Source organism: Caloenas nicobarica, chromosome 7 (genome assembly GCF_036013445.1).
Source record: "Caloenas nicobarica isolate bCalNic1 chromosome 7, bCalNic1.hap1, whole genome shotgun sequence".
Classification (NCBI taxonomy): Eukaryota; Metazoa; Chordata; class Aves; order Columbiformes; family Columbidae; genus Caloenas; species Caloenas nicobarica.
Genome location: NC_088251.1, coordinates 15138522 through 15152174, shown reverse-complemented (window position 1 = coordinate 15152174; position 13653 = coordinate 15138522). Strand labels below are relative to the sequence as shown.

The window sequence follows — 13653 nt, the reverse complement described above, 5'->3', positions numbered from 1 at the left end:
GTGTCTATGGAGTGAGCAACTGGGCCAAGCTGGCCAGCTCGCCCTCTGCTACGTGCATCTGCTTTGGTGCTTTTTCCATTTGCCTTCAGATCTTCTGATCACTATTTTTTCCCCTTCAGGCGTTATCTGAAGCTGCACCGGCCCTACCTCCTGCTATCTCCCCCCAGCACCCATCTTGCCCGCAAAGAGAACCCCGTGCTTGCCTATCACCCAGGTGAATCTGTCTGCGTGCTGGCTCAGCCTCTCCTCCCCCAGGGATGGCCCCACCTTCTCTGCTTCTCAGGATGGATTTCCTGGTAGCCCCTCGAGAGCAGCTCCATTTTGTCTCTGCTTGCTCTGCCTTTGCTCTCCCCCACCCCAAATCCTCAGCCTCCTGAGTTGCGACTATTTCGTGCTTGTCTACAGGCTGCGTGTAGCAGTTTCCATCCCGAGCCCCAGGCTGTCCCCAACCGCAGTGTGTTCCCCGCTTCCTCTTCCCTTGCCGTGCCTCGGGGACAGTGGCTGCATGGGACTGCTGTGGCTTCAGCTTCTGCTCGCTGGCTTTGTGGGTGCTGCTCCCCGCTCTGCTCAGCCTCCAGCCGCGGCCTTTTCTTCTCGTCAACAGCCAGCCAGCCAGCCTCTAGAGAACCGTTGCAGCAGTTCCTCTTCCCCTTTGCCAGATTATTTTCCACCACAGGGACTTTCTGCAGCTGAGCTCTCATCTAGGGGAGGCCCTGCTGCACCTTTAAAGTGGTTTGACAAACAGGGATACCTCCAACAGCAGCTCTGCCACTGCGTGCCCAGGGCAGCTGACTCCTGCCGGGGTCAGCCTGTTGCTCCTGGTTGCTGGTTTTCCAGCCAGGAACAAAGGGACACTTTGCAGCTCTTGTGAAAAAATTCCCCTTTCCTCAACCCTATTTTTGGCCCAGCCACAGCTCCCCCAACAAGAAGCCCAAATGGCCTTTGGGAGTTGCTTGTGGCACCAAACAGCTGCAGAGAGGATGGGAGCGAAGCCCAGGTAGGTCTCCTTATTCCTAGCACTGTGTGGGCTTGCCTTTGCTGAGCTGTGCACTGCCTGGAATGGCCCATATGGGATGGTCACCCACCTGCCGGTGCGGAGTCCTGCCTCCAGGGCTTCGTAATGGTAAAGGGCTGAGTGCTGTGAAGGGAATGAGCTGTGCAGGCACAGCTGGATCTCTGAGCCCAGCACGTCCCAGCAGTGACCCATGCCAGGCAATACCACGGTGAGTTAAGCTTGGCCACTTTTTACCAGAAACAAAACGAAACTACCCTCTTCCTGAGGGTGTGTATCCTCACAACATCCACCACTGCCCCAGCACTGCTTTAGGAACCTTTATTTTTAAAAGGAGTCTGTTTTCCACACTTAACCCCACTCTCAAGAGGATTAATGCAGGTAAATCCCCCACATCCCATCCCAGCCAGGCTCTGCCAGCCCAGCAAGGCAAGAGAGAGCTCCTTCACACCACAGCCCCAAAATGCAAGGGCAAAGCCACAGCCAGGGTCTCTCTCCCAGAGGAGGGGGCCAGGCAGTGAGCACTGGAGAGAGGCTGGAACCTGGATCTTCCTGCATGACTGCTCTCAAGTTACACTGACTTTGCAAACAGAGGCACAATATGAGCCAGACAACCCTGACAAAGCCCCTTTGTGTGCAAAGGGCAAAGGTAGAGGAGATGGGAACAGAGGGCCCGGGCGTCCTGCAGCATAATCTAAGCTTTCACAAAAGAAAGGAGAAGCAGGGCCAGCCCCAAGCTTGCACAGGCCGCTGCCAGCTTCTCAGCTCAGAAGAGAGTTTGGGTACCGCCTGGGATAGAGAGATAAGGGAATTAGGCTGCTCTCTTCAGCTAAGTAGCTGCAATCAGTCACAGCTACAGGACTGATCCCAGAGGAATTGCAGCGAGACAGCGCAGAGTGCTGCAGCTGCCAGTGTATGTGCTGGGATCCCCAGTACCACGGAGCTGCCCTACGCTGGCATTTAGTATCTGAGCCCAGAGCAGCAGGACTGTGACCCCACTGCAAGGAACATGCCCAGTCTCTCACAGGCAGAGCTAGGAGGCAGCACCCAACCCACTGAGCAAAGAATTTGGGGGGAAAGACTGTGTGTCCCTGCCCACCACCCCACCACCACTCCTAGAGGATCAGGGAAGTAGAAGTGAAATTATAAAGGAGCCAAGCAGACCAAAACCAAAGTGCTTTGGGCAGGGAGCAGTTCTGTAGTCCTGTAGTGCAGCCAGCACTTTCATCTGCAAATACACCTGGCATTTGCTCCTCTACCAGGGAATACGCAATTGCACTTGCTAGAAATAGCCAGAAAACCTGTCCCAGCTTCAGGTGAGGTCCCCCAACCCCTGCCACCCAACTAACTCTTTGAGATGTTGCTGCAGGGAGGCTTCAGAAAGGAGCAGGCTTCCACACTGCCAGGCAGGGCAGGATTGCCTGGGGTGGATGTGGCTTTCCCCTCCTCCTGCACCCAAAGCTTGGGATCCCGTTGTGCTTCCCTCCTTCACGCAGTGTCACTCCGTGCCAGTGCCGAGGGGGAGGAAGTCCTTGCCATGGGTGGCTGAGGGGCACCATCAGCCGCTGCTTTTGAGGGGATCTTGTGCTCTCGGGGTGGGGTAGGAGGGGGGAAGGTGGGGCTCTGCAAGGCATCCGAGTACATCTCGTCCTGAGTGCTGGGATGCTGCACAACCCTTTGCAGCAGCGGCTTGAGCAAACCAACAGTCAGCTGGTTCCTGTCGCTGGAGAAGGGCACTGGGTCCTCCTGGGAGCGAGGGAGGTGCTGCAGGACCACAGTGATGATGTCGGAGGCAGTGAGCTCAGCAGGGCACAACGGCCACAGCGTGTCTAGATAAGGGTCCAGCTCCCGGTGTTGGGCAAACTCTGCCAGCAGCGTGGTGAATATCTCCTTATTAAGCAAGGGGCTGAGCTTGGAGAACTTCTCTGCCACCTCCACCACCCGCTGCCACTGCTTCAGGCCGATGAGAAGGTGCAGAGCTTGCAGCACAGCCTTAGGCCTCTTGCTACAGAGCAGCAGTTCGAGCTCCATCTCATCATCTGCTTCGCTACGCTTGTTCTTCCGGGCCAGTACTCCCAGTGCTCTCTTGTACAGTGGCACCCGGCCCTCTGGACCCTCCTTGCTGCTATACGGCCAAGAGATGCTAACGTACTGCTGGGTCAGCTCCACAAAACTGGGCAGCCACTTGGGTTTGAACCTCAGGAAGGAGGCACAGATGAGCTCAAAGAGTGGGACCACTCCATTCCGACCCATCTCCTCTTGCTGCGGCCCTCCCAGGACCTTCTTCCACACCTCCGGCGTGGCTCTGGCTACCAAGAGACCATCCCCATTCTGCTGCAGCTGCAGGCAGCTCCTCGTGGCTTTCCAGGCAGCCTTGGGAAAGGAGGCAAAGACAGAATTCAGGTAGGCCAAGTTGTCCTTGTCCATGTCAGAGTGCAAAACACGGCTGACCTCCTGCTCTACCAGTTCCTCGCAGTAGCTTTCCACCTCACTCTCTGGGGCACACACCACGCAGGTCTTGAGAAGCTCCAAGCTCATGTAGCTCTGCAGCTCCAGGCTCATTGTGCTCAACAGCTTGGCATAAGTGTCCTGGAGGCCTCGAGCTGGCTTCTGCTTCTGGTGGAGGCTGTGTTGCAAGATGGCAGCAAGGGCCACAGGAGCCTGGAACACACCACCTTTCTTCAATTTCTCCACCGTCAGCTTGGAGCTGCTGAGGCTCCTCCTCTGGTAGTATCTGCAGGCCTCCTCAAACACCATCTCCACCAGGCATGGCTCAGGCCTGCTGCTGTCCTCAGGTTTGGAGAAGCTAAAGCTGTAGATACCAGTTTGAGTGAGGAGCTGGATGCTGTCCTCCTCTCCCAGGGATGCCAGGAAATGCACTTCTTTCACGCTCAGGATTTTCTTTTCTATGAGCCTTCCACTGTTCTGGTCAATGAGGTACAGGACTCCAGCCAGTATGCAGGCCAGGATGCTGCCAAAAGTCTTCAGCTGGACAGGACTTCCTTGCGCCAGGGGGCCCTCCTCCAGGTCAAAGATATGCCTCTGGGAACCATCTGGTTCCACCACGTTCACAGCACCCTTTGTGCTCACCAGCAGCAGACCCCCACTGTCGGACACCGTGGAGGTGTGAATGTCCAGAGGTGCTAAACCTGAGAGAAGACCCACAGAGCCAAGCAGGAGCTTCCTGAAGTCTGACTCGCTGCTGGAGCGCAGCACCTTGCTGTGGACAAAGCCTGCAGAGGGGGCTGTGATGGTGAGCTTTGCCTTCTCGGGATCCCAGATGAGGAGGAATTTGGAAGTGGTGGCAAAGCTGGCAGTGGCAGGCATCAGGAAGACGTGCTGCGGGGAGGCCAGGACCTGATACTCAGGACTGTTGTGCAGGACTATCCTTACGGTGCCCAGCCGCACACCTTGTTCCTCCACCTCCAGAGCCCGGGTGCAGACACAGAACCTAAAGGCACACTTGTTCATGTCCAAGTGGGCATCCAGGGGAGGCCTCTCCTCACACCACACCAGGCTGGCTCCTTGGCTGCACACAGAGACGATTCGTGCCCGGGCACCCTGGCAGAGCTCCAGTGTCTGCAGCAGCTGCCAGCCCACAGCCACCGTGAAGTACCAGACCTCGGTCCGGCCGTGCTCCCACACAAGGGTCAGTGCCCAGGAGCCCAGCGTGACAGGGCTCTGCAGGAAGAGCAGTCCCACAAGGGCTGGCTGGGGCGGCTGCCAGCTCCTCTCCAGGTCGGCTCCGCCGATGCCGTGGCGCTGGAAGGCCACCAGCCGGGGCAGGGGGGGCGGCCGGCTCTTCTGCAGGACCAGAAGGTGCTGCCCATCGGGGCTGGAGCAGACGTGCCTGGGCTCCTCTCCCTGGCGCAGCAGCTCCTGCAGCCGGTGGCCTCGGCTGAAGTCGCTGAAGTCGGAGACCTGCCGCAGCATCCCGGCCCGCTTCATCCTGGGGCGCCCGCCCTGGTCACCGAGAGCATGTTCCAGGGGGGGCCCGGAGCTCCTGCTGCCGCGGGGCCCCCCCAGTTTCCCCCCCGTTCCCCGGGGTCTCTGGAGACCCTCCGGCCCCAGGGACCCCCCCGGGGACGCTCCTCCCGCGGCGAGCCGGTTCTGCGGGCACCAAACCCGCGAGGTACCTGCCACACCCCCGGCTCCCCAGACACCCACCTCCGCCCGAGGGACTCCCCGCCGCCCGAGGCATCCGCGGGACCCCTCCCTCCCGCCGGGACCCCGCGGGGCCTACCTGCCGCGGCGGCTGCCTGCCGGGGCCGGGCCGCCCCTCCGCCGGGGCCGGGCCGGTGGCGGCTCGGCGGGGCTCGGCACGACGCCGGCGCTGCGCAATCACGAGGCGGCGGGCTTCCGGGCAGAGCCGCGCCGCGCCGGGCTGGGCCGCCCCTCTCCTACTTCCGCCGCCGGTGCGCGGAGGGCGGCGGTGCCGCGGCCCGGGGGCGGCAAGGGAGGCCTCGCAGGCGGAGGGGCCATTTTCTACCGGGGGGCGGGGGTGTCAGTCTCCTCAGGGAGAGGCGAGTCCCGTGTGGCCCGGGGAGGAGTCTCCCTGCCGCTGTCCTTGCCCGTCTCGCCTGCGGCTGTCGCTGGGAAACGGTCCCGGGGCCGCCCGGGGCACCGGCGGGCGCCAAGTCCCGGCGCTGACAGCGCCCCCCGCCCACCCTAGATGCCGGCGGCGCTAGGACCGCGCGGCGCGGCCCCCTTCGGAGCGCATGCGCAGCGCGTCGGGCGGCGCCTGCGCAGTGGGAAGGGGAACGGCTCGGCCGCAGGTAAGTGGTGGGGCTCGGGGGGGAACGGGCCTCCCCACCCCGCGGCGCCAGGCCACGCCTCCGCCGCCCCTCCGGAGCGACCGCCCCGGCCCGGGCCTGCGGCCGGTGAGCGGGCGGCACCGGCGGCTCTGCCGGTGCAGGGGATCTCCGCGGGGCGGGGGCGCTGCCCGCCGCCTGGGGCCGGTGGCCGCGCCGGGGTGCCCCGCAGGCCCGGCTCTCAGAGCCACTGGGCAGCCAAGCCCGCCCGCTGGGCAGCCGGTGCTGGCGGCACCTCGCCGGGGGTTCGGCTTTGCCACGGCCGCTCTCGCGGGCCGGTGAGGCTGGGCTGTGCTGGAGCCCCTCGCTGCCCGCCTTGCCCTGCCCGAGGCCCGGCCGCGTCCTGGCACCTGCGGGTGAGCGGGAGTGGTTTAGTACGAGTCTGTGGCTTAAGAGGTTGTGGAGCCTTTCCCCCTCCTGCAGCGCTGCCGTTACCGGTGTTGACACGTTACTGCCGCTGTTACCGGTGTTGACACGTTACTGCCGCGTTGCCCCAGTAAGTGCTGGGGTTGCCCGGGCCTTTGGCTCGGCTGGTCCTGGGCCGCAGTGTCTGCTGGCTGCTGGAATGGTTTGGGGTCAAGGTAACTCCTTCTAGGAAAAGAATGAGCAGGACATATGTTTTGGTCACTGGTCATTCTAATTATCAGGTTTACCTCACTGTCCTGTGGGCACTTATGTTGGTGAAGCAGAGAGCAGCTGTAAACAATTGCAGAGGAGTGGGAACTTGTTATGTGTATGGCGCTAAAGGTAGAGGCACGTTGCTACCTAAGCAAGCTTGCAGCCCCAGTCAAAACCCTGATGTGTATGTCACCGTAAGAAAGTTTGCTTTTAAGCAGAGGCTGTAATCTGAATGTATGATGAGAGCCAATTTGGGCTGAGCAGGTGGGTGGAATATGCAAAGCAGTAAGATAATTTGGATCACTGAGATATGTGGTGATTGCAGTTCACCAGCTGTTTGAGCTCTAGTAGGAAATGTTACCAAAATTTTTAAGAGGAGTTTCAGAGGGGGAAAAGGACATCTGTTTGGTTTTCCAGTAATAATAGTGTAATCGTCTGTCTGTGTCACTTTAAGCACTTTCTGCAGTGTGCAAAGAGACTCTGCAGGCAGGGTATATAGAATGTAAAAATGTTAAACAACTATTGGCTGGTCTGCACAAAAGAAACAGTGAGGCTTTAATGAGCTGCTAGGCTAGGCATTCATCTGCTCGCCATCCCAGCAGACACACCAGGCAGCCACACAGACATCCCTCAGGAGGGAAGGGGTCAGCTTCTCCTGCTCAGAGTTGCTGAGTTGCTGTATTCTGGCTTCCTGGTGCTGTTTGTTTGTTTGATTTTTAAGATCTTATACCTTTTTATGTTTGTATTTTTTCCTCCTGAGTGCTTGTGCTACTAATGGTCCATGCCTCAAAAATGTTACCTCTCTGCAGTTCTACCTTTCTATCTTGATGTGGCTCTACTCTGCATTTTCTTAGAACATAGCAGCTTCCTCAGAAGTCAGGGCCAAGGTCATGCAGCTGCGTTGTGTTCACTATAGGCCTCGGGTCCACACTGACAGCTGAAACCCTGGGAAAAGGGCAGGGAAGGTTACAGGGAGAGTGTTTATCTTCAGAAGGAAGACATTTGAAAAGGTCTCTGAGTGGCATGAGCTTTTTAAGTTGGGGTGCAAAGGCCGTGCGGAATATTTCATGGTTAAACTAGGTGGGATGGGTTCTGATGGGCTTGAAACATGCAAACCCAGAGACTTTCTGACATTAGAGAGCGGGGCATTGTAGCTGGGAATATGGAAAGGAAACGAGATGAAATAAAAAAATTAATTTGGAAAAATGGTGTGAACAGATGGAGGTGGAAGCATGTGACGCTTGTCTAGATGGACATGACAGGAAGAAGTTTAACTAGTTCATGGTGTGAAGCTGGTGGATTGGGTGTTATTTTAACTGGACAGTTAGAAATGAAAGGCAATTATGGATGAAGTGTTAAAAATGTAACTTGGATGTTATTCTTTTATATCATTGCTAAAGCAGGTGTAGTGGGAGGAAGTCTGTGGCTGTATCTGCATCAGGAAGCTGCTTTTCCTGTTTTTCAAGGGGGGAAAATTAAGTCAGTGTTGGTGGAGCTTTAGATTGTACTATGTAGAAGCACATACACCACTACTCCTCTGAGCCGGATGGAGGGACTTGCTAGTAAAAATGCATATGCTGGGACTGTGCTAGACATGTTGCAGAGAAATAAGTAGGATTTATGTGGGCTTTTGTCATCTGCACGCCCTCAGAATATATTTCTTGTTATATATTGCATGAAGGCACCTGTTAATTCTTCTAGATGGATCCAAGGCTTGTGTGCTGTCTGTGTCACCATTTCCCTTTTTGATGGGTTGGGCACTTTACAGTTGCCAAGGAAGGTACAGTCTGAACAGTTTTCATCGCAATGGACAGTATACAAATAAAGTTGTAAAGAATGGATGAAATATAAAAGCAGTGTGGACCTACTGTCATGAACCATAACCGCTAACACGAGAGTTGGCAGAGCATAAGCTGCAAAAGGGCTTCTAGTGGGAATTTGGTCACAGTGGTTCCTAAAGCCTTGACAAAATCTAGCCCAACGTGTTTCTCCTCTCTAGTTTTCAGCAGTGGTCTGCCAGGCTGCTGCTGGGTGGTCCTGGGGGTTTTGATCCTGGAGCTTTAATTCAGTCAAGACACTGTCTGTGCATTGGGATTTGTACACTCGTGTGCACAGTGCAGATTGTTGCTTTTGTTGATGGACGAGTGCTGGAACCTGTGTTTTAACTGCCCGTTGCTCAGGTCTGATATTGACTCTGGAGGTTCATCACGTGTATTGAGTGCAAGATTTTCCTGGAACTGCACTGAAAAGTTTAATAACTACTTGGCTTATAATGTGTTGCTTTAGAAGCTATAGGTTAACTTTTAGGCGGAGTTTTATTTCCCTCTCTTGTATGATCAGGATAATTTTTGCACAACTTTCCTTTAGACTTGAGTGATATACCTGCAAAGTGCCTTGAAAGACAAAGTGGGATCACACTGGGTCCCAGGTGCGGGTGGTTGTTCGTGGTGGGGCAGTTACTACCTTGAAATACTTAAACAGGTGAGTCCAATCTTAATAGCAGTGGCAAGCCAAGGAATATTGGATTCTAAGAGCGAAAGTATCTCAGTTCTTATTCAGAGTCTTCGTAAATATTGACTGAGGTCTGTGGCTTTAGCATTAACACACTAATACAGATCACATTGTTTCCATTGCCTTTTTCAGATAGGGAATAAATGGTTTGCTAAGTAAGTCAATATGTGAAAATTCCATTTTATGTCTTCTGTTTGTATTCTTTTTATTTAGCCAACAAGTGTTACAGTGTATTTTTTGAGGCATCCACACTGAAAAAAATATTCTTACTGTTTGGTTGTATGTGGGGTTTGTGTATGTGCATCTGTAATCTTGAAGACTTTCAGGTTTGTTAGCCTAGACAGTTAAATGCAAAATACAGTGCTTGAACAGCTGCATGCAAAATTACAGAAGTTACAAGTTTTGGATCCTGATGTCGTTACAGTGTAGATGTGCTTTAGTGTTGTGTTCTCTGCAGTAGATTTTTACTTTTATAAGATGATCTATGGAGTAATAATGTCTGTACGGGAGCCAAGTGACGGTGTGGACCAGCCACAGTTTTCAATGTGCACGCGCCTAGGTAAACCTCAGACTCAAAATGTCAAGTTAATTTCTCCTGTGGGTATCCTAACAAAGAGCTGACAGATCCGTTCATCAGAATGTCACATGTTTGGTTGGAATCTCTGCTATGAGTTCTGGAATGAAATGGAAAGGAGGTGGATGGTTGGATGTGCTCATCTTTTTTTGTCCTGCCTGGATCAGCTGATCCTGGGGTTGATGGTAGATAAAGCAAGAGTCTGCCTGAACTTCTGTCTGCCGTGGCTTTTATCTTTCTGCCTTTGAGCTGCCAAGGCTCATGCTCTGTCTCTGTCAAGGTTTCTTGTAGTTCTAGATGAAGCATCTTGGATGTTCTGCTGCACAGCAGCGTACTTGCTGTTCCAACAGTCCCCGTGCATGTGCTCCTCTTGGCCCCGAGGGCTGGTTCTCCCGTGCAGTGACTGCAGCAGGTTCACTCAGCAGCATGTGTTAATGGGACTGACCTACTGACAGGACAAATTATCCATTTGAGCCTATGATGTGGAAAATGCAGTGATGCTTTTAAAATGTGATGCATTTAAAGGATAATTGTTAAACATATTCAGTGTGTTTTTCATAAGCTGTTATGGCGTCCTGATAATTTGACACCTCTACAACTTAGTTATGGATGTTTTTTGCATTTAACTGTTGCTTTCTGCAGCTGCCTAGAAGGTCCCCATTAACAAAATGGAGTTTCCTGTTTATGTCTTTATGACATCTTGAAAATGTAATTGCATAAAGTGGAAAGAAAAAACCATTTGTGCGGCCTCATCATCATAGGTTATGAAACAAGCACAGCCTAATAAAGCGTTGGCATGAAAGGCAACTTTTACTTTTCTCCCCTTGCTCCTCCATATGCTCATTTGTAGAACAGCAAATTATAAACAAGAACATTATTTAATCCTTGCCTCTAGCAGTCTTTGTTATATGTGCTCTGTGCAGCTTTGGTTAAGAGAATATGAATCCCAGGTCCCATTTTGACAGACACTAGAATTTTCACATGATCATGCCATCCCTCTGATGCTCACCCAGCATCAAACCTTTGTGTCTTGTGGGATTTAGATTTTTTCTGTCTTCATGGAAATGTAGGAGAAGCATGAAAATGCAGCTCTCAAAGTTCAGGGACTAAGCAGAGTGTATTGATCCCTTCCCATTCACATACACAGATGATGTGAGAATGCTGACCTAGAAGCACTGAGAGTTAGTTTATTGGTTTTGACATTGGTATTCATTAGCTGTAATTCAATTAGAAGCATGCTGATGGATGTGTTTGTATACTTGGGCTGGCGGCTGCATTAGGTTCAGAAACCTACATTTCTAGTTGGGGAAATTGTTTTGTACAATCTTGGGTAAGATTTGTATTGCTAGGCTAAAAGTGACATCATTCTTCATTTGGTTTTTAATAGATTTCTCTCTGTTTCTAATTATGTTTCTAATTAGAATAATGTCTTATTTCCCATGACAGTTTAAAAATAATGCAAAGTCTGTAAAAGAGAAGCTATCAAGATGATTGAATAATGTTTTCTTTTTTGTTTGTTAGACTGAAACCTTTTTCCATCTTAATTGGATATATAGACCTACTAGGCTACAGGAATAATTTCTGTGTTTACAGAAGGTTAAAGTGCAGTGGTCATTAAGCTTGGGCCTGTTTCCAGTCTCTCCCCAGCACACACACCAGCCAGCTGTGCATATTCCCCTCCTGTAGGGCAGAGAGCACACTTCACCCCCTTCCTACAGAAATCTCAGCTTTTCGGGTGTGGGATCTGCTGCTCTCTGTCCTACCCTCTGCTTCACCACCCAGGCAAATCTCTTTTGTTTCACCTGGGGTAGGGGCTTTTGCAGCTGCGGTGTTTCTCTAGCTCCAAAGAGGTTTTCCTGCTGTTTGGAACTGAGATTTATGGCTCAAGGGATGGATGTGTGAAAAACCTCCTCCGGGAGCATGGAGAGTCTCCGTTGAGAACATAGTTGTAGTCTAAGACAATCAAAAGCTGTCTGCAGTAGAAAGAATGCAGAAGAGATCTGGAACTGTTACTCAGTAGTTGCTGGAACCTGCACTTTGAGAGAAAGACAGATCTGAACGTGCTGTGGTTGTGGAAGGGGCTCAGGCGGTCCGGGCTGGAGGCAGAATCCAAAGCTGTCTCCATGGCTGCCGGCTCGGGAAGCTCTGGGGTGTCGGAGGCTGCACTGAACCTACCTCTCTGTGCATAATTCAGCGTGGCTGAGTGCAGCTGCCACAAGACCCTGCCCATGGTTTTCTGGAGCATGACTTAAGCCTCTGCCTGAGGTGTGCTGCTGTTGTGTGAGTAATTGCCTTTGGAGGAATGGGAGAAGGGTTGGGAGCTCAGAAATGTGAGAAGGGAGGGCATTCCCTTTCTGCTAAGTACCTCTGACAGTGCTGAAGTGTTAGAGGAGGTTAGAACAGTGTTAAAGCTGCAATGCTTGCCAGAAGAACCTGTCGATGCAGATAAATACATATTTACAAGGTCAGAGTGGTGATGTGCTTTGTAGCATCAGACATGAGGTTGAGAGTACATGGCAAGTTTTGTTCAGACTCTCTCAGCCCCTGGAATGGGTTGACTGTCAGAAGGTTCAGGACTATAACTAGGGCTGTTACTTTGTGTAACAGATCATTTTGTAATAAAGATACTTCCTTTTTTTTTTTTTAATAGGATAACCAGTAACCATGAGACACCACTTAATTATAGTAAAACCTGTTTGTGTTTCGAGAGAACCCTTTGTCAAATGGATCAGGAATTTCGTCTATTAAAAAAAAAAAATCCCTGCAAAGCTTCTTCCATGTATTCCTTCATCCTCCTCCCAAAACTGAGACACTTGTGATGTTTTTGAGGCTGAGATGCTTCTCTGGCTTGGTTTGCAGAGCAGCTGGTGTAGGTGAGGGATGCCAAGGTGCAGAGGTAGGGATGAGTGAGGGTGGCAGGAGTGCTTTAGGGAGGCTTTGCAGCCAAATGTTTCCTACTGTTGGATGTCGCCTCAGAGTGCAAAAGCAGAATTTGAAGTGCTTTGGTAGGCAGCAAATTAAACAGATAAGAGAAGTCTCAGGAGCTTTTTGTCACAAGATGTCCTTGAGGCTTGACCAGCGTCAAAAAGAACTTGATATCAATTTGATAACAAGCATCACAGTTCATACAATGAGTTAAAAAAAATACAGTTTTGTAGATGTCAGCTGCATTTGTCTGGATCATGAATCAGTTTCTGGCAGAGAAGAATTAAGAAAATTTATCTGTAAGCAGCTTATTCTGTATCTTCCTGTAGCTGGACTTTTGCATCTTTCTTTGAAAGGGATGTAGGACTAGATGGTGCCTTTGATCTGATTTCTTATCTGGTATCGTTGTTAAAGCCCCTACTTTCAGCTTGTGAGAAACTACTAGTATTTCAGTGCAGTGAAAAAGTCTTTCATGGTTGAGGCAGGCCAGATATGTCTTGAAGAAAAGTTCAAGTTTCCTTAGCCTTTTTTGTCTGTTTTTACCTTCAGGGTATACAGCATGGCCCAAACAGAGAAGAAAGGTGGGCTGCTCCGGAAATCTTCAGCCTCCAAGAAGCCATTGAAGGAGAAAGTTGTGTTGATGTATGATGAGATTTTCATGGTAAGACTTGAGCATCTCTTTATTTCAAAAGTGTTGTGTTAAATTTTCTTGGTTTAGTTTGTGCTGAGGGCTCTGCATGGTGAATTCTTTTCCAGAGATAAGGTCTGCATGGTGTGGGCACACACTTCAGGCTCTCCTGCTGCCATGCAGAAATGTGCATTCGGCTCTCTTCCTTAATGTCACCTTGCCCTATTGTCTAACAGAATCATTTGCGATCTACGGGAAGTCACGGCTTTTCAAGTATTTATCAAAAAATAATCCAGAAAATAAACAGAGGCATCCCAAGTGAGAGCTGCTTCTGTTTGTCCTATTTCTTGGAGTCTGTGTAGACAGAATTCTCTACTGTGAGACCACTTGGTCATCCGGTGGGATGGTACTGGCTCTGAGCTACTTGTGGTAATGGTTTTCTTTAAATTCTGCCTGAATGATTTCTTCTTGTTTGCTCTCATGGCTGTTCCTTTTCCTTTCAGACAGAGGACCCCAGTAAATGCAACCCAAGGTTTTGGGAGGAGCTCTTTCTGATGAAGGTAACAGGAACCGA

The 13653-nt window shown here is 51.7% G+C and overlaps 2 protein-coding genes across 5 annotated transcripts in view; one reads left to right on the top strand and one right to left on the bottom strand.

The window, feature by feature from the left end:
* Positions 1 to 1327: 1327 nt before the first annotated feature.
* HPS6 (HPS6 biogenesis of lysosomal organelles complex 2 subunit 3) lies at positions 1328 to 5712 on the bottom strand. Its single transcript, XM_065638487.1, has 2 exons — positions 5256 to 5712; positions 1328 to 4975 (listed from the first exon to the last, which is right to left on the bottom strand). Exon 2 carries the CDS (start codon positions 4958 to 4960, stop codon positions 2501 to 2503), a length of 2460 nt encoding a protein of 819 aa, XP_065494559.1. The 5' UTR covers positions 4961 to 4975; positions 5256 to 5712; the 3' UTR covers positions 1328 to 2500.
* Positions 5695 to 13653, top strand: part of ARMH3 (armadillo like helical domain containing 3) — a 129848-nt gene continuing 121889 nt past the window's right edge. Inside the window, exons 1-3 of one of the 4 annotated variants that reach the window (XM_065638488.1) lie at positions 5695 to 5787; positions 13001 to 13112; positions 13583 to 13639. In XM_065638488.1, the coding sequence (XP_065494560.1) occupies positions 13011 to 13112; positions 13583 to 13639 (159 nt within the window). In that variant the 5' untranslated portion in view covers positions 5695 to 5787; positions 13001 to 13010. Of the gene's footprint in view, positions 5788 to 5810; positions 5893 to 6103; positions 6180 to 6227; positions 6320 to 13000; positions 13113 to 13582; positions 13640 to 13653 lie in introns of those variants that run through there. The other 3 variants (XM_065638491.1, XM_065638489.1, XM_065638490.1) reach the window with 3 other exon arrangements.

Excerpts from the sequence above, each read along its gene's own strand:
- HPS6 (XM_065638487.1), bottom strand. The coding sequence starts at position 4,960 with ATGAAGCGGGCCGGGATGCTGCGGCAGGTCTCCGACTTCAGCGACTTC.